Source organism: Scomber japonicus, chromosome 10 (assembly GCF_027409825.1).
Source record: "Scomber japonicus isolate fScoJap1 chromosome 10, fScoJap1.pri, whole genome shotgun sequence".
Lineage (NCBI taxonomy): Eukaryota > Metazoa > Chordata > Actinopteri > Scombriformes > Scombridae > Scomber > Scomber japonicus.
Genome location: NC_070587.1, coordinates 14,468,316 through 14,489,598, shown reverse-complemented (window position 1 = coordinate 14,489,598; position 21,283 = coordinate 14,468,316). Strand labels below are relative to the sequence as shown.

At 39.5% G+C, this 21,283-nt stretch overlaps 1 protein-coding gene across 1 annotated transcript; it reads left to right on the top strand.

Moving 5' to 3' along the window:
• Positions 1–11,653: 11,653 nt before the first annotated feature.
• Positions 11,654–16,330, top strand: tent5ba (terminal nucleotidyltransferase 5ba). Its single transcript, XM_053326908.1, has 2 exons — positions 11,654–11,869; positions 14,757–16,330. The coding sequence occupies exons 1-2, from the start codon at positions 11,702–11,704 to the stop codon at positions 15,783–15,785; spliced, it is 1,197 nt and encodes a 398-aa protein (XP_053182883.1). The 5' UTR covers positions 11,654–11,701; the 3' UTR covers positions 15,786–16,330.
• The last annotated feature ends 4,953 nt before the right edge of the window (positions 16,331–21,283 follow it).

Here is a 21,283-nt window from a genome sequence, read left to right as displayed (position 1 = left end):
TGCATCGCCTCTCCGTCTGCCCTGAGATACATTCCCACCAAATAAGATTAAGTCTTTCTGGACTGTGGCTGAGAGAGTTTTCCCCCTCAGGAATAGCAGAATATCATCTTCCAGATTGTCGTAAATTGTTTTCTTGGCATTGCCACTGACTTGATGTTTACTCTTTGCCCAGGGTTGTACTTTTTAGGAGGCAGTTTTGCCTGTAATTATTGAAATTGAAAACTGGAGTAAAATTGCTTGAAGGCCAATGATCATAATGGCTGGACTAAGGCAGCTGAGGTCAGAGTTTGACGACTGCCAGTGTGTATATGCTGAAAAGTGAAATAGTTGCTTTAAGGTCTTTCAAAAACACTTTTTTTGGAAGTTGTGTCTGTATGTGGCAGCTGGTGCCTCCTGTGACATTATCCACCTTTTAAATGGTTTGAGTTGTTATAATAATATACAATAATGATGATGTCTGATATCCTATAATATATAAATACATTTCTATATTGATTTCACTTTAAAATAATAGTGATTTATGCATTTTAATTACATTTGAATGATTTGAATGCAGAAGGAGACGCACTGAGAAAAAACGCAGCAGACATAAACTGGTGATAAAGCTCTGGCGGGATTCAGACAGGATGTGATGGTTGCATAGCACAGACTATTGCACAACAGAACAGCATATTTCTCTTGAAATATGATGACCTTAATGTATTACAAATTGAATATATCTATTACCTCATTCGACTTCAAAAGACTCCTTGCTGGGGCAGGTCAGTGTAGCAACCTGTATATCTTAACATAAAACAGATGGTCAGACTTTGGCTCGTGGTCTTGCAGGAGGAAAAAGCCAAAGCTTCACTGCCTCAGCAGCTGTGTTGCATTTTGACCACAGCCCTGAAGACTAGAAAATGGTGCACAAAAGGAAAAAAAAAACTAAAGATGAGTTTGAAAACAATGTGCAAGTAACGTAGGTCATCTCTGAGTAGAGGAGTTTATTTGTCAGCAGTATTTAAATGTGCAGGTGATTATTCGTTGCTGGAGTGTATCATGCTTTTTAACGGTACCTCAACTCATGTAGCTTAGAGGCAGAGCAGGCCACCCATTCAGCAGTGTGTGTGTCCCACTTTACTGATCGTTTTCAGAAAAAAGTGGATGTGTTTAAATTAAACCATGGTCATTTTTTTATATCAATGATGGGGTTAAATCAGACAGGCACAGTATCTTTTTTCACACGAGTGGATGAATCATTTTTCCACTATTTTCAGTGGACATTATACTAAACTTTAGTCTCTAATGTGAGACTTTTACTTGGCTCCTTTTTTATTGGAACACATGAGCAGCGTACAGTAACCAAACATCAGGGAAAGCCAGCTATTTCACTTAAAACTAATACATTCCAGCTCTTCAAAGAAATAGTCCACTACCAATTTTACCTCCGGCTGTCATCCACTCTGATTCATCTTTGCGCTCGTTCCTCTTCATCTGAGCCACGTTTGGCTTGCTGTCATGTGTGCAGCTGTGTGTCACACTCTCACAAGTCTTTTCCTCATCGCTCACTGGACTGACCAGAGCAGAAGTGAGGTACCTCTGTGACAAAAAAAAACAGGTGACTCACAGTCAGGGTAGTTGTCAGTATCACTGCTGCTGTGCTAATAGCACGTCTCTGTGCTGGGCAGTGAAGCTGGATATAATTAATCCTATACTGAGCAAAAGGAACCAGCTGCCAGCTTGCCACAGCTGCCAGCAGGCATGGTTAGTGCCACTGCAAGTGAAACATGAAACAACTGAATCCTGTGGGTAACTTGCACACAGTGGTTAAGATTTATGAATTCCAAACGTTGAACTGTAATATGACCATATAGAGTACTATTTTTGCATGCGTGAATTTTCCCAATGTAGATTTATATTACAATACATCTTCAAGAAAAGCTTCTTTTTGGCTCAGTGTGTGTTCTTGACCTCCAAACAGAGGTTAAAGTAGATCAAATGTTGCAATTCATGCATTCAAGCTGACACTAACTGTAGATACATGACAGTCTAGTTAGTGTGTGTGTGTGTGTGTGTGTGTGTGTGTGTGTGTGTGTGTGTGTGTGTGTGTGTGTGTGCGTGTGCGTGTGTGTGCGTGTGTGTATAGAGTTTGGTCAGTACTTATACCATATGTTTGTATACTGCTTTCCTGGGAACATCCCTGAGTGAACATGCGTGGTTTCGATTATCTGTGTGTTTGAACATGGTGACTTGTAGACAGTGTGTGTCTGAACACCTAAAAAGCCCTGGAAGCCTTTTAAAGCTTAAGGTAGATTAGTTCTGGTCATTCTTTTTGGGATGGTTTGTGTATTAGATTTGTTGAAAGATTAGACAGTCAGGAGGCAGGTCTGACTGTGCAACTTACTGTGCACAGGTTATTTCAGGTCAAAATAGTTAATGTATTAGATTATATGATTATTGTGGTTTGTATTAGACTCCCATAGCTGTGTCTGCTGTTCTACATAAACGTTTTGATCTTGATATGAAGGTCTAGATTATGACCCCCATCCTCCTATCATCATAATAATCATAAAATTAATTCCTACATTTCTAAGATACAATATCAGCCAAACTGCAAATACTGCAATTGTTTGACATTTGAGTGTTTTTCTTTTTCGCTGTGCAGATTAGATACTGTAAGTAAATTTCAAAAGACATGAGATATCCCTGGTTCTCGCAGTGGAAATAACATCAACATTAAGTGGTAAACTGGAAGAGTTCCTCATGGAAACCTGACAAGTTGCCATGGAGCCGGAGCTGTGTACCAGGGTACCACGGGGTCAGACCTTATCACAGCCATTATCATTCAGACTGTAAGATATGGCCTTAATCAATCCACTGAACACTGTTCTGGTTGCTGACAGATCATTTTTATAATATCAAGGCTCACCTCCCAGCACGTAAACTAGTCACTGTTTGTTTCTTAAAGTGTTTTCCAGGCTAGACTCATTTTTTAAAAAGAAAGACTTTTTTGACTACAGCAGCAACAGACAAAGAGGCATCAAAGTGTCAGTGAGCATCTATCACTCACACATAACACTCACATCATGACAGTTTCTGCGCATCAAAATCATATTAAACACACACTGACATATATATGACATATTTTAACTTGACTTTACTGAGCTTTTTTACAGTCAGTGGAAAGTATCTTATTTCTGTAATAGTTAAAGTCAAGATGAAGTGAGGTGAAATTCAGAAAATTAGATGATGAAGCTGTGTCTGCTGGCTCTTCTTGCTTTTAGATGGTCTGTCTGAGGTGATTTAAATTCTCTAAGGGAAAAAAACCCTAAACATTTTTTGTATAATTTCGTCATTTTAAGATGCATGTCTTAGTGGATTGTGTGGCTACTTTAATGAAATAAGTTTTAGGCACTTTAGATTTTGTCCATTCTGCAACAACATCAGGGAAGATTCAGATGAGTCCCACATTTATTTTGCAGAATGACAATAACCCCAAACATACAGCCAGAGTCATAAACAATTATCTTCTTGGAGAAGAAGAACAAGCAGTCTTGCAGCAGATGGTTTGGCCCCTTCAGAGCCCTGATCTCAACATCATGGAGTAGTATGGGACAAAATAAAGAGACAGATGCAACTGAAACGCCTAAATTCACAGAAGAACTGCAAGTTCTGCAAAAATGGCAAGTTCTCCAGGATGCTCGGAAATGCTGACCTGCCAAGTAATACTTTGAAAAACTGTGTGCAAGAGTCCTGAGAAGAACTGGTGCTGTTTTAGAGGCAAAGCTGCTCACATCAAGTATTTCATTTAGGCTTCTTCTGTTTACTGAACTTTGTATGAAGTTAATTGATAATAAAAACTAGTCATCATGAGATTATTTTATGAAAGCATCCTCACTTAATTTATACTTCTACTTCGCTACATTTCAGAGAGACACTTTTTACTCCACTGCATTTATTTGACAGCTACATACAGATGAGGATTTTAAAAACCTCTAATGAGCACATACAATGAGATACAATGCTTTGTTATACAGCAAATTAAACTACCTGTAGCTTTTTCTAAAATGGGTCAAATGAGCTCTATTGCACCTAACATTAAAATGCTGCTTACATTTTATGATAATCCAATATAACACTAACGAGCCAATTTTACTGGCATAATGAGTTCTTCTATTTATACTTTAAATATATATTTTCTGGTAGTAATTTTACTTCTTCCACCATTTTGTGCATGGTGCCATACTATAGAAATGCATACATTGTAAGGATCTGGTTATGTACAGATTATCATTATGTAATAAGTGATAAAGGTTAATGTACTTCAGGCACTGGGTCATGGATCAGGTAAAGTATGTAGCAATAAAATTTAAGTGAGAGGGAAAATGAGTTGGGAAGGACGGAAAAGATAACGGATGCTGAGTCACTGAGAGGGCATGACCAGACATATTCCCAGCTTGTTTGACTTAAAAGGCCACAGTATACTTTTGCAATGCAAGAATGGGTTAAATCTGCCATACATCTGACTATATTTACCTATGTTACTTAAAAGAAAGTTATGTATAAGGGAGAAAGGTAAAGACACATAAAGAAAAGTGTGTGTGAGAGAGAGGTCGGTTCTCCAGTAGAACAGGAGGCATCAAGGCTTTGAAATGTATTGTAAAATGTTTGAGTCCGTGGGGCGAATGCTGAGTGGATTTTTGATCTAAAACACGGAGCTCAGTGTCTGAGCCCCAGTCGCTACTCATAGCTCCACAGTATGTGTAACTCAGAACAGCTTTTGGCCATGTGTGCTACATGCCTGCTTTCAGTTACAGTGCTACATAAATCTCAACCCTTCACTGGACCCCTTGCATGACTCTTTTAAACAAGCCAGGTTTGTTTTAGTTCAGTATTTAGTTTAGTTATCTTTAACAAACACCTGCCACAAGTATGGAATTGCCTCTAAATCAGTGACTATAAACATATTAACCTGGTGTACATATAAGTATAAAGAGTCATTATTGTAGTTCTTGGACCATCTAGTTGTCCCTCTCTGGCATGCGGCATGATGGGATACAGTTTTGCCTATTCCCATAAGCCTTCTGGGCAGAGGATTTAAGATATCTGGATGATGATTTGGAACACATTACACATACATTTTTAATAGTTGCTCATTTGGACGTAGATTTAACCTGAGTGACAGTCCTGGCTTGAGCTGTGCTGGTATGATCATGACCTAAACAGACTGCTCTATATCTGTTGTGTTTAACCCTAAAAGTGTCCAGTCTATCAACACAATCGACTGCATACGTGTTACAATCTTTATCACCCTCAGCGAGAGTTTTTCTCCCGACTCCCTGATGGGGTTGACTGGAACAGAATTTCTGAGAATGAAATCAGAGCTTGCTGCTAAATAGGGATTCCCCCCCTCGTTTCTGGTAAATACTGCAGCGGGTGGAAGGGGCCAGCTGGCTTCTGTGGTAGCTTTTAATACACAATGTCCACACCAGGCTCATGTATTGAGAAAATTATACAACATCTTTATTTTATAAGCTTTTACGGGTTGCATTTGTTGCCTCAGTGGATTCAAGGACCAAGATCTGCACATTGTACACAGCTGTCAACTTGTCTCTATGTCCCTGTTGTGTAGTCAGGAGTATTTGATCAGTGCGGCTAATAACACTGTAACGAGAACCCACAGGGAAAGCTGGGAAGTGAGGCAAACTGTGACTTATTTTCTTTATTGTAGTGTTTGACAGAGCAATTTGCAAAAGGCACACAAACTACCTTGTTAGGGTAGTTGTGGGGCCTTTACATAACATGATTTAAGCTCCAAATAAGGAAACTATCCAAGTTAGGATGTCCCAGACATAAGAGGGAGAAGAGGGTGTTTTATTACCAGGGCCATACATTCCTCTCTTCTAACCAAGCTCCTATAAAATCCTATAAATCGGGAATAAGTTATGTATTGAGGTATCCATATGGATGTTTGGCTTTAGGAAAAAGAGAGATCATTTATATGGGTATTGGAGAGAGTGTGCATGAGTCCGTTTTTAACGTCAGTCTACATCATGTAAGCGAGTTGATTTATGGTGGAGACTGTGTTTTTATCGCAAGCTCTGTAATAATTTCTTATCTTGTTCTGTTGTATATTTTTCCGTATCTCTACACTCTCAGTCACTGTTTGATTTTTCTCATTCTATAATGCCATTCCACACAACCTCACTCAATTTCTTTCCTTTCAGAGCACCTTATGTAATACATAGTCAAACACTATATTTGACCGTTGAGCTTCAGAGCACTGCAGCTATGCTATAACCTCCCCTATCCAAAGTTACCCAAGTCAAGACTCTGGCATGACGGTGGAACTGCCTGTTGAAAATGGTGTAAAATAATGCCACAGCTCTCAGGGTTTAGCTTAAAAGAAAACACAAAAAGTAAGATGAGAAGTGATTCTTTATCTTTAAATGATTTTCAACAAGATTATTACTTAAGCCAGTGTTAACATACTCTGTGTGAAATACTGTATCAGCACTAATAACACACCCAAAAATTAGGACTTACATACTATTCAGGTCTAATTTGACCCATTTGTACACGAGAGAGCAGTAAAACACCTGCAACACCATTCTTGTAGCTGCAATTGGATGATAACTCTTTAAATGTTCCTGAATATTAAAAATATATTTTAATACTTCATCTTTATTTTTTGCAGCTAATACACATTTTTATATAGGTTAAATGACCTGTTTATATTAGAATTTAAAAAAATCACCATTCAAAAACATTATATTCATCACATTCAATAACATTCAATGAAATCATGTTCTCCTGTTTTATACAACCATAACTTGTGATTGTAAATGTTTTTTCACCATAAACAGTGTTAAACCTAAAGAATAATCTCTCAGATTCATTTATGACTGATGAGGTGTTTATGAATTATAATCAGATTTGTGGTTCAGGAGTTTGGTGTAGAGACTAATGATGGTGATGAAGGATGCTGTCAAGGATCAGTATATGAACAGTATGTAAAGGGTTAAGTTTGATAAACATCGATGCAGCATAAAGTCAGTCATGATTTGACTCCAGTCTCACAATAGTAACAAAGTTTACAACAGATTAAGAGCAAAAATTTGTTTTTTTTTTCATTTCACTGCAGATGTTTAAACAATGCAGAGAGTTGATGTATGATGCCACTTGAATATATAGTGTGTTTTGGAGTGTTTATTTTTTCCACGAGCGCACTGACCTGTTCTTCCAAGCACTACTGTAATCAATCAAGCAGGCAGTGAAGGGAGTCTGACGTCAGCAGCACGGCTGCCTGCGTAACCTTGTTCCACGGTCCCATAGATGTGTCATCTGAAGCAAATGGTGAAAAGTAAACTGAACTTTTATCGCGGCTTCTTCCTGATGTCCAGGCTGACTGGTCAACTCAACCTGGTTGTCTAGATATGCTGCTGCCATGGCAAACTGTTCCTGAAAAGAAACTCAAACTGATCAAACTTGTTTTGTTCATTTGACATAATCACAAAATCAAAGACATGCAATGTAATGTCAAACATGCAATGGACTAACAGCCGCTGCATTACTATTTTAGCTTTGTCAGTACTGTCCAAAGCTACACATGATGCACACTCTAATAATAGCAAAGGCTTCTAGTGTAATATGTCTGAATGTGCCCAGAGACAACTAAGGGAAGTCTTTTCTGCAAAATAATTCACTTAGATTGTAGGAGCCCTGACAGACTTGTAAGAGAAGAGCTTCACAACTCTGTGACTGTGACAAATGAAGCATTATCTGTCTTCGAACAATTGATCATTGTGACTCTTGCTTGTTGTTTGGCAACATCGATTTTGAGAGAGGCCCATTCTATCACATTGTTCCTCTTCCTCTTGCTGCCCATGAGGCAAAGACAGATAAAGATATTTGACAATAACAACAAAAAAAACCACTGTGGTATCTTGTATCAGCCTCAAACACAGAGCAGACAAACCACAAAAAGGTCTTTCAGTAAAGGTTTTCACTCACTACTGCTCACTACTTTCCAGGCTGTTCTCTAATGTTGAATCATGGATTAAACTGAAACACACAAATGCCTAATATATCATTTGCTTAAGGTGTGTTTAAATACTAGTTATCTCACCACGCCTACTAGACTCACAGTCTGAGTTGTCGTGGCTCCAACAGGATGTCAATACAGGGATAAACAGAGGATCCAATGATATTGATATCATTTCACAGAAATATAAGAAAGAGAAAAGGGCATCATGATAATTTTGTCTGTCTCTCTCCGTTGTGTGTGTGGTTTCCTTGTCTCTCTTCCCTCTGTGTGTGTGAATGATGTGATTCAAGTTCTACCCTGTTTTCCAGAGCTCCATGGTGAGAGGACGTCCTATCTGTTTGTTCCTGACTAGATTCTCAGTACATATTATTAATTTATCAATATGTTGTCATTCCCGTTCACATTGTAATTTTACTATACTAGTATGTCGTGTACACACAACCTCTATTTCCTGATTGATCTTCCTGGAAAAGGGATCTGTCCTCTGTTGCTCTTCCTCGGGTTTCTTTAATTTTTTCCACATTGCAGGGTTTGTTTGGAGAGGTTTTCCTGATTAGAATTGGGGGACTAAGAATAGAGGATGTTACATGCTGTACAGATTGAAAGCTCTCTGAGGCAAATTTGTGATATATATATATATGAGCTATATAAATAAACATTTACTTGACTTGATATACATTTACTTTTCAGAAGGCTTTTTCTCTAAATCATTTTTTCATTTCACTGCATGACTGTCTTACATTCACATCTGACTGGGACTGTGAGGGGAACCTGAGAATGTCAAGTGGCTTGACATTTATCTGCCGTCATTGTTCCTCTCATCCCAGAGTGTTTCACATTCAGGTAAAAGCTGGCCTTCTCTCCCAGGATGCACAGCTGCCACACAGCAGGTTATTTATAGACCAGATGACGCAGATGTCTCACATCGGCACCTGGCAGGAACCTCAGCTGGAGACGCCACTGCCCAACTGCCCAACAACCGTGGATGCTGTTGCCACGGAAACAGGATTATGTTGACATCACAGGATTTGTGGCTATCTTCCATGGAGACCGACTCCACCCTTCACCCACGACCCCAACTTCTTTGAGGCTTGTGAGACACCGTTGACTTCCAGCTGAGAGTGTGTGAACCTAAAATGTTCTTACAAACACACAAACACACACACACATTCAGATATGTTTGGGAAACATAATATGATGTTTGTGTGTAGATGTCTGTCTGCGCTTTATTGCTGCATCACTAGAAACACGCACAGGTCAATCATGAAACGAACTTTACTCTCTTGTAAACATTTTACAGGTGCACTAACATGCTGTGTAAACACAAATGAGCAGAGATTTTGACATGACATATGATATATTTGGGTCATTTGAAAAGAGGAAATTACTGAGGATTTCACTTGTTCCCTGGCAAATAACATATTGGCAGAATCTAGAAGGAGTAACAACTGCTATTGTGAGTAACCTCTGCCATTGTGTGAAGTGCTTAATTTAGGGATCTTTACTGCATTTATTGGATTACATGCTGGATTTTTATATTGCCCGCTCCTGTAAGAATTGATGCAAATAAGACTGCAGGATTAAAGAAATTCAGAGGGGTCAAATAAACTGGAGGGCATCAGACAGCTATCTGACATAAGGCTTCTTCTTACTACAATACATTTATATGTCTCAGAGGAAACACACATTAAATGGCATATAAAGCCAACAAATATTCTATATAGACCAAAGGAATGGTCGTTATATTGACACCAAATCAAATCAAAGAAAAAACACTCTGCGCTGTAGATAAGGAGGCAGAGTGGAAAGAAGTGGAAGCGAGGTATGTGGAAATATAAATGGAAAGCAGAATAGGGCATCGCAGGTTATCGGAGCCCTTTCCACAAACTCCTTCACAATCATGAGCAAAGTAAATGAACGATTGTTCGTGTGGTTGTTGGCTTTAATTTTCCGTGGGTGGAATAAATAAACAAGTCAAAGGTATCAGCTTGCCACTTTAAACACAGACATCTACAAAACAAATGATGAGGACCTATAAAGATGTGTAATCAGCAGATTTTCACCATTTTAATTGCCTGCTATCATAGTTTAAATACTGACAAGTGACTTTGGATTCCACTGAAGTAGTTGATGGATTTCCACACTGCTTTATGGAGTCTGTTTTATACATCATGGTCCCAAGTGTCTGCACATGAGCTCTATTAAATTATCAACGGGCTATAAAATCATATATTTATATTGTATTTGCTAGTAAATGTGTTAGGCACAGTCCACACAATGTAATGATTTAAAAACTGTGATGTTGGACACACATGAATGAGGAAGATTACATTTTAATAGAGATTAAGACACGTTTTGCTTTGACATTTATTTATTTAAAGACCCCTCCAGACATACTCTATGACATATAAAAAACATCTGCTTGAAATAATAAATGATGTCTGACATATTTTGTCCATTCAACATTTTCAGTTTCCTTGTTAAAAATACTTAAACTATTTGACACAAGCCTTCAAGTGTCAAACTCCGCACGTACATAATTCTGCATAGTGAAGCTCAAACGTTCAAATTGAAGGAGCAAGAAGAGAGAAGGGGGACATTGAAAAAGAGGAGAAAGAGAAAAAAAACATACTCCTGCTAGACTTTCCTCTAATATCCATAATATTTGCTTTGTTCTTCAGAATTGGAAACAAAATGATGTTCAGGTCTAATTCAAATGAAACAGAACACACACAAAACTCTTCTTAGTTGAACAACTCACATGAAACTAGTGTTCAAGGGATTGTTCATTTGGTTTGTTTTAAAGGTTCACAGGCTAAGAAGGTTGAAAAACTGAGCAAGTGACAGTTGTGACAGGGATGTTAAATCTCCACATTCAGATAATAGGCTGGCCAAAGTGATTAGTAGCTGATGTGCTCTCCTGCAAGACCCTTTTTCTCCTTCGATGTTGTGTCAGCAGTAGAGGTCAGCTTTAAGTAAGTGAGGATGGTTTTGAGCGGATAAAGGTCTGTATGATCATGAAGCAGGGCGTTGCTGTAAAAAAGAAACATCCTGCATGCTCTGCAAACATTCCCTGGGCAAATAAAAAAATACACCATAGGGGGAAAGTAGAGATAGCGCAGCTGCAATCAATCATATTTTACTTATCTACTCTCAAACCTGAAATAGATGACCAAATGCTTGATTAATAATCGCTCATTTCCTAATATCAGTGCAGTTGAAGTAACGTAGATGATAAGTTTATTGGATCACGAGGCTGTTTGAGGGAAAACCCTGTCAGCATGGTGCACCAGGGGAGGGAGGAGGCTGTCAAATACGTCACATGAAGGGTGTTCCCTACAGACTGGGCGTACATACTCAATGGCCAAACACAGCAGCCAATCAGAGGGATCATGCTAATGAGGTGGCTTTAAACCCCCTGGACCTTCTTTATGAATCGCTTCTTTGCAGACTGACCGGAATTTAGCGGCTCACACAGTGGGAAACAGCTGATCCTGCACTAACCTCCACAACTAAACTAACTTTTTCAACTCTGCGCCTCAAGATTAAGAATAGGATCTGACATTGAGAGGAATATCCCACTTAGGAGAGACAATATACTAAAGCTGAGCTCTTAGGAAACGCTGATTCACATTCTGCTGGTTTCTGTTTTTTGGGGTTGGGGGGGGTTTGAAAATGACCAGCACTATGTCTTGCGGTGATGCCTTAGATCGGAGTCGGTCGTTCTGCGTGTTGTCTTGGGATCAGGTGCAGCGCTTGGACTCGATCCTCGGGGAGGCTGTCCCCATCCACGGCAGAGGGAACTTCCCCACTCTGTCCATGAGACCCCGCCAGATTGTTCAGGTAGCGACACACACACACACACACACACACATACACTACCACATTACTACTGCTTATGTCTTTGGATGCAGATTTATTTCAGAGCATGGGAATCAAATGTTTATTGTTAGTTGGATTTATAAATGCTTTTATATTTATTAAAATGAAATGTAGTATCTTACCTGACTGCCATGTAGGTATGCAGGGAGTGAAAACAGTAAATATTATATATAGCTATATATATTCCCTCATTATAACATCTGAGGAATTAAATTGTTAAATTTAAATGGCCATTATTTTTCAGTGTTTCCCAAGAAACAAACACTCCACTTTAGGAGCCACTCACCCCTCCCAGGATACCTTTGTAGATTCAAATGATCCCTTTAAACTATTTGCAGGCAAATTATGACTATAGTGTGTATAGTAGTGTGTCACTCACTATAGCCCAATACTATATAGTATATAGTTATAACTGATCACTATGTAAATTGAAATGTATAATTTCAGTGCAAATAATAGTGCACATAATAATATATATATTCCATCCCTTTAACTAATATGTCTGACTGCCCATTATACTTGCATTCAAGCAGTGAACTGGTGGTAACACAGAGGGGTATATATAGTCTTTACAACCGTGGTTTGAATTAAAGTTTATAAAACAGACATGTGCCAAAGGTCCTCCATATTTCCAGTCTCTTATGCATTGTGGCAGGATCACATTGCGCTTCCCTTGCAGTCTGGAGAGAAAGTTGGCCGTGCAAACCAAATGCTATGATAGAATTTCAAACTGAACATATAGCCGCTGATCTCTAATGTCTAAGTCTTGTCAGGTAGTCTCCTTTTTTTCCATTTCATTCACAAACTGACATCTCTGAGATGAGCTCAACAAGCCTGTGAAGCCCACAGCTCATACTTGTGGTTGTGGAAAGATGAATGCTCCATTGAGTGCACAGGAAGCTTAAATACAGGTTTGAGCCCCAAATGTGGGGACTCTTGTTTCCCCTGGATTTGTGGAAAACCTGCATAATTTTAATTTTTTATTTTGCTAAAAACCGCCATCAGCCACATAGATTAATTAAGTGGCTTGCTGAATAGTCTGCTGAGCCTTGATCAACAGTAAATCTCCTGTCATGACAAACTAGAATGAGACTACTTAGCTAGCCATAATGTATATTCAATAGGCTTTGATGTTGTGAGTGTGCCTCATGTCTTACCCATCAAGGGAGGCATGACAGAGTGTGGACCTTTGTCCCACTGCAGGGTTAGAAGGATAAACAGGCACTAACATCCACTGCAGCATCATGAAGCTATGAAGTCCAAAGCGTTACAGGGCTATAGATAACAACACCCTCTGTCATAAACTGCTTCATAATGCAGACCTGTGGCCTGATTCACAGCATATGAGTGAACACAGTCTATACTATACAACTACTTACACTTTTTTCACTTAGCTTTTGTTAATTCTTCTTTTTTTTCTATCCCAGCAGTGAGACAGTCTTGTTTATGGTATTTGGATTTGACTAAACCACTCACCTGTGTGACACATGATTTGACTTCTTGTTGCAAGAGGGCAGAAGGAGAAAAGGTGTTAACTGTAGGCCTAACCCTGAGCTTTGTGACATAACAGCACAACCATAGCAGTGGAAACTGACATTATTACCACTTCTGACTGGAATTTGAACCCAGTCGACACTGCTTTATGGTTACTTGATTACAATGATTATATTGCTACTATTATGATTTGTCCCTTGCTTGTGAGGTGTTGACTTGGCTTCAGATGTTTGTCTGTTGCCTGATCCAGTGTATATAAATAGATCCAGCTTGTTATCTGATCACCATGGGAGAGAGTGTTAACGGACACTAATCTGACAGGTCAGTACCAGAAGGGAGATTTAGGACTGTGTGTCAGTGTGTGACAACCAATTTGTACAGCAGGTTTTATTGAGTTTGTTCACAATTTGTTTTTTTCATTCAACTGAATGTTTTGTGCAGTACATGCATAACACATACTGCACGTAGCATCTGCAAGGCATATCTTTGTTAATCTAAGTCTGTCAGCTTTATCACCAAGTACGCCTGCTGTGTATACAGTGAATTAAAATGTCTTCTCAAATAGCTTACCAGCTATAAACAACTAGCTGCAAAGAGCTGCAAAGAGCTGTTGATGCACTATACCACTCAGATCTACTCTGATTACTTCCAAATGTTTTGAGAACAATACGTTTTTTATGGCACTAGTGGATTGTCATTTCCCCCTCAGACAAGTGAGCTGAATCTATCTTTGATGTTTTATTTATGGATTTAGAAGTGTTTTCTCTTTGTGCTCGCTGGCAGTGATGTTGGCGGCTCTGGCCAGATGTAGATCATCCTCTTCAAATGTGGCAGCACTGAGGCGAGACGCCTTTCGTTTAAACATCTTACAGGTCACTGGGACAGAGGTAGGGAAATGGTGCTGACCCTTAATGACCTGAGGATGTGAGGTTGTAGCCTAAGGCAAGGTTTTCTTTTTGGACACCAGTCACACACTGGTGCTCTCTCTCTCTGCATCGCTCCTGGTTCTTCACAGTCTTATTCCTGTGATAAGATAAGACAATCTGACCCAGAGGGAGATGGATCTGGAGAAGCAGCAGCTCTGCTGTTTTTTGTTTGGGCTCTTTAGGTCTCATTCAGACTGAAGCTGATGGTGATGAAATGGACTTTTGTGAGCAGGAGTATTGATTTCGTCTTCACATCTATTGATTTCCACTAGGACCATGTGGAGGTTGTTTGGTCATATTTCAACAGTCTAACCAGAGACTTTTAGGAGTGTGTGTTTCTTTTATCATTTCTTCAGCTACACTTATATTGTCTTATTTGATGTATATGAATTACTGACATGCTGTGTCTTTCTCTCGTCCCTGTGTAGGTGGTGCGGGCGAGGCTGGAGGAGAGGGGTGTGTGTGTGAAAGACGTGAGGCTTAACGGCTCTGCTGCCAGCCATGTGCTCCACCAGGACACCGGACTGGGCTACAAGGATCTCGACCTTATCTTTGGTGTGTCACTGAAAGATGACCAGGCTTTCCGTCTGGTGAAAGACGTCGTGCTGGATTGCCTGTTGGACTTCTTGCCAGCTGGGGTCTGCAAGGAGCGCATCACAGCACTGACCCTCAAAGAGGCCTATGTACAGAAACTGGTGAAAGTCTGTAATGACTCGGACCGTTGGAGCCTCATCTCACTGTCCAACAACACGGGCAAGAATGTGGAGCTAAAATTTGTGGACTCCCTACGGCGGCAGTTTGAATTTAGTGTGGACTCCTTCCAGATTTGCCTCGACTCTCTGCTCTTTTTTGACCGTTGCTCAGAGACGCCCATGTCTGAGAGCTTTCACCCCACCGTGATCGGTGAAAGTGTTTATGGGGACTTCAAGGAGGCCATGGACCACCTGTGTCAGAGGACCATAGCTACACGAAGCCCTGAAGAAATCAGAGGTGGTGGGTTATTGAAGTACTGCCACCTGCTGGTGCGAGGATTTCAGCCCTCTTCAGAGGCGGACATGAAGCAGATGCAGCGCTACATGTGCTCACGCTTCTTCATTGACTTCCCCGACATTGGTGAACAGCAGAGAAAGCTAGAGGCCTACTTGCAAAACCACTTTGCTGGAATGGAGCACAAACGGTACGAGTGCCTGATGACTTTGCACGAAGTGGTGAACGAGAGCACCGTGTGTCTGATGGGCCACGAGCGACGCCAGACGCTCAGCCTTATCTCCATGCTGGCACTGAGGGTGCTGGCTGAGCAGAATGCCATCCCCACTGTGACTAATGTCACGTGTTACTACCAGCCAGCTCCGTACATACAAGACATTAACTTCAGTAATTACTACATTGCACATGTGCAGCCACCACAGGTCTCACTGTGCAGTAATACATATCAGACTTGGCTGCCCTGTAGCTGAAATGGCTGTGTAAAGGGCAGAGGTGAATGCGTCTCCATTACTCTGTATCTTTAAAAAGAAGGTGGACTGAAAATGCATAAAAACAGAAACCCATGTTTGCCAAATGTGACTTGACGAAAACAATCCTGTACTGCTGTACATCTGATTGAGCCAACACAGAATTTTTCTCATTTCTTTTCTCTGTAACATCTGTAAGATTGCTGGTCATTTCTGAGATGTAGCGATATCTTATTTAAGTATGAAAAAAAAGTCTTCATGAAGCTTTATATATGCCAGAAATACACTTTTGAGGAAACAAACATTGAAGCTGGGGTTATTTTTGTACTCTGGCTTTATTTTTTTAAATTACACACCGGACCAAAGATGTATTTGTTGTTCAGAAAGGGAATGCTGTTATGATTCCAAGTGCCTAAAATGAACCATGAAATGTTCTGAAAACATCTGTAAAGTGAGAACTGTGCATTCAATGTTTCTAGATTACTCTGTCTCTCTTTCCAGAAACAGAAGCATTCATTTTTGTGAGATTAAAAAAAAAAAGAAGAAAAACTCAAGCTTTTTGTTTTGTGGTTATTTTATTTTAACATTGGCCTGTTATGAATGGTGACATTGTAATCTTCAGCTCTGAGGGCTCGATGGCTGTAGAGTCGTCATTATCTTAACTGTTTCCCTATCCAAGCAGTCAGGTTGTATATTTTCAGATGACCATCATAAACAGCATGTTTTCACTGAACCTGAGGAGCTATGGATACAAAGCGACGGATGGATGGATGGTTGGATAGGAGGATGGATAAGAGGATGTTTGTCTTCTACTTTATAAGCTGATGACAACATGGAGGCCTATTTCGAGTAACCAGGTCGATTGAAATGCATATACTGTCAGCAGTAGTGAGTTGCATGTGTTAAACTGGAGGATCCATTACAATCTGAGGACATGAGCCATAAGGAGGCTTTTCTAAAGTACAATGGCTTCTCTCTCCTCTGTGATATTAAAGCTTTTTTTTTTAACAAAGGAAACCCAGCCCTGTTAGCTTGATTGACACTTTATCCATTTTGTCTGAGTCAAAATAAAAAAGCTTAGAATTAGCAGCTAGAATGGTAAAGTCTGTTAAAAGATGGGGGAAATTATACAGCTCGTGACAAGCCCACAGTTTACAGCCACTTTGCAAACTGTCACTGAACTCTGACTAGATTTAAATTTTAAACTTCACATACATTGCCTTATCTTTGCAGAAATAACTTAAATACAGTCAGAATGGTGGAACCGATACAAAGTCACGTAGGCTTCTTAACGTTTTTCTAATGTTCTTGTTTGGATTTTTGTCATATTCTCTTGCACACATGGTTGTCTGTATCTGAACCCTTTCACCTCCAAATTACTATTGAGTTGGTGCAACCAGCACTCTGATGCTGAAATAAATACCTATTCTCTGTTAGTTTGTGGAAATTTGATGAAACACATTTCACAATGTTAATAACTACAATAAGCTCTTAAAATGTAAATTTTAGTAACTAAACACAGTTAGGACTCGGGGAGACTTTACAATTACATACAAACTTTTCAAGCAGAGACAATGCAGTGTTTTTCTGTATTTGTAACTCTGAGTACAGTTTGATGAGAATGGATTTAATCGTTCATTGAGTGCCAGCATTAAACATTTGAGGGTATTAATAAATTACATGCATGTTTTGCGTCATGACCTAAATGCACAGGGGCTACAGACTGATTTTGCAAATCACCTAAACAACAGCATTATATATCCTAATGTACATTGTGGCATAAAGTGTCTTGAACTGGCTCACAGTTCAGACAAAGAACTGTCATCACAATAGTTTACAGAAACTCACACTCACACTTGATATCAATTGTCTGTGGTTCTTTGTCTTGTTCAGTGGTTATCCTTGAACAGGATTAGCATTTCTTTCATGATATAAAATAACAGCATATTACTTTAACAAAGGATAAAATGTTTGGAGAGCACTAAAGTGTTTTGAGTTTGAAGATTATTTGGTTGCAGTTTAGTAGCATTTTTAATCTAACATCACTCGATATCTTCATCAAAAACCTTTTTTCTATATCTAATTGGATAAAATACAATATTTGGGTTACATACAATTCATATTCGTCTGTGCAATGAACAATAAATGTTGTGAAGTTACTCACAAACATCACTTAATTGCTTCTGCTTGCTTTGGCTTGATTTTGAAGTATCATGCGGTGTTGATAAGTTGTTCCATTTGTGCTTCATAAGAACTTTTGCGAGACACGCCACACCAGTCTCAGTTCAGTTACAGAAGGCACTGAAATGAGACCATCCCAGGGTGTGTACTCATTGCTTTCCTTTAATGTTTGCACATAAGTCAAGGTTAGCACAATATGGAAACCTGATCCACTTACCTTTCCTTTAATCTCAATAGAAATAAAAATATTTTACTGTTAATCTCTTATATATTTGAGAGAAGAACTAGTAGTAGTTGAACAGATGCAGTTCATTAAAATGATTTTTTTTATCAACATCTGTGTCTAGATAATAGAGGTAGGTATTTTATCCCAGGAGATAATAGTGTAAGATTTCATAGACATTTAATTTAGGTTTAAATTTTAGAGAGTACGTGTGTGGGCTGAGGTTCTGGGTGATGACAGGACACAGATGCAGTAATGACAGAGATTTCACAATTTCTTGCCACAACACAAATCAAACTCACCCTGGTCTGGTATCTGTGCTTTTACCTCTCCTGAAAAAGGGTTTATTCACCCAAGGGGGCAATTATAATGTCCCACTTACCCATTATCCATGGGGAGTTTCTCACTCTGTGCCTCTATTTGGTACAGACTTTCTCTCTGTATTGTCTCCTTAGAAGCAAGGCAAACTTTTAAAGAGTCAACCCAGATCACACTGACCTGAGTCAGGATATGAAGATGTTTTAAATTAAGCTCTAATCGGGGAGCGCATGACTCTGTGTATGTGACATCATCCTGATGGGTGCAAAGGGGAAACACATGTCTTTGCTGAACTGCATGATTGGACCAAGCTGACAGTGCAGCTTCAGCTGGAGGAGATGTGTGTGTCGCTGTCCGTGTGTTGCTATGTTGCCGGGGTGCGTCACTCAGAAATATCCACAAGTTCATCACAAGGTCTTCGAGGGGGCTCCAAGCAGCTGTGAGATGTCTCTTTAATGAATATAGAGATGAAATGCTTATTTTACAATAAGCCATTTAGCCTGTAGCAATTAACATCAGTACTAGCATTGCTTGCTTTTAACAGGTGAAATCCTTGTATCTGATTGATATTCAATATTTTTTGACAGGGTTATGAGCAAAAATGGTCAGATGATTTTCTTATTTCACACCAAAGCTTGTTCTTCTTCAAGTTATCTGAAAACATGGAAATCCCCAAACTTGGAGATACTGCATAGTAATGAAAACATGGAAATCTGAACAGCAACAGAGTTATAAATTTGCTTTGGCTTGGATGTGCTGAAGCCCTTTTCCATTCAGTAAGGGGTTATACAATCCAGGAAAGGCTTCTTTCCTTATTACTGGTTAGTGGCTATAATCAATATTTTTCATAATAACAATGTATTAAATGACAATGTGTAACATCAGTGGCAACTACAGAGAATTATCATCCGCTCCCCTCAATTTACAGAGCATTATATAGCACGTTTCAGCTCATTGTTTGGCTGTCCAGCTGCAACTTTAGCGCTTTGCTTCACTCTCAGCAGCTCTGCACCAAACAGCTTTCAGATGGCAAACAGCTTTCCTGCTGAGCATTAGATGAGAAGCCTGGTGTCACTGTAATGTCAATATGCTAATTATTTATCCAGAACTCAATTAGCTTAGTTTAACACAAAGACTGGAAGCAGGACGAAAGTGCTAGCCTGGCTAGTTTTGAATACATTTATTACCTTAAATCACAATCTTCAAACTAAACGTATGATACTGAATCAACATTGTTTACTGGCTGAATCAAAAGAGTTTATAGTCCCTTGTAAAACTACATCCTGTCGCTTTTACATTTCTTTGTTTGTGTGCAGATTGAACAAACGAGATACAACTTGTAATTTGATGAGATAACTTTGAACAAAGCCAGTCTAGTTAATTCCAGTTTTAATGCTAAGCCAAGATAACCAGCTGCTGGCCCTTGATTCATACTTAGCATACCAACATTAGAGTGGTATTGAAAGCAAGTAATGAGATTTCATGTCAAACTACTAATTAAATTCACTGGTTTGTGTTAATAAACCACATAAATGAAAAAAAAGAAAAAAAAGAATGACTATTACAGCCATTACTAACAACATAGTATCTTTATAAATATGCCTGCATGTGAAATTAAGATGAAAACCAAATGTCTCCTTCAAGGTTCAATATAAGGTTAAATATTATTAATCTCCATTAAAAACCTTAAATGGCAGACATAAATTTTAGAGGAGCTCAGCAGGACTGAGATGCAGCTGGACACTGGTTTGACTCAACCTGTGAATCATCAAACAAAATATGTGTGCACATGTGTTTGTGTGTATCTCCTCATTTAGACAGTGATGTCATAACAGCCAGATGGAACATGCTAGAAAAGGCCAGTGCGGACTACAGACAGGATACTCTCTACTGGGGCGGTGAGAGGCCGAGGGTGGGGTGATTTGAAGTGGTGTGTGTGTGTGTGTGTGTGTGTGTTGGAGTACCAAAATAACTTTCTGGAGAGAAATAGAATCCGTTATTTGACTTCAGAGTTCAGGGAACGTGAGGGTGTCACTGCAGATCCAAGCTGCTGTTGGAGATGCAGAAGTGTGAGGGACACTCACACACACGGGGGGAGCCGGCACTGAGCATTCCTGGCATTACAGCCCTCTGACAAACAATCCTAACTTTATCCAGTGCGCTGGGCCAACTGAATGGCTGCAGTGTGTAGAGTTTACCCACTGAGGGGGGCAGTGCCCAGTCCGATCCTCCACTCTGTCCCCGTCCAAACACTGTAATGTCTGAGGTGGAACAGCTCAGTGTATCATCCTCATCCTATAATCAGTACATTGCATCACGCCCTTATCAGAAATCTTATAGCCTTAGGTTTTTGGAAGTAAACAATATTTCTTTGTATGTTGGTCCTTACATTCATCCACAATAATAAATTCTGCCAGAAACATGAGCCCACGTCTGCTTCGATAAATACAAAAGCTCTGTCAACATGGATTAAAAAGATTCAAAGGCACAAAATAACATCTGTCTCGTTCGACTATAAAAGTGATTTATGAGAACGCAACAGCTCAACACCTCCTGCTCTGTGGCAAAGATCAAACTATTGCTGTTGTTATTTTACTACTGTACGCCCACACATTCACACATGATTAAACACGACACAACACTGCACTATACACTATTACTGTCTCCTGTAAGGTTCATTAGGAGTGGTTCTGGAGCTTTTGATCACACCACACCATCTTCCTAGGTTTGCCCAGTTATCATGGAATTACGCTGCCATCCAATATTGGGATTTGTACAC

Bases quoted from the DNA above. Each gene is read 5' to 3' on its own strand.
- tent5ba (XM_053326908.1), top strand. From the start codon at position 11,702: ATGACCAGCACTATGTCTTGCGGTGATGCCTTAGATCGGAGTCGGTCG. The intron at 11,870-14,756 runs GTAGCGACACAC...GTCCCTGTGTAG, and splicing joins GACCCCGCCAGATTGTTCAG to GTGGTGCGGGCGAGGCTGGA.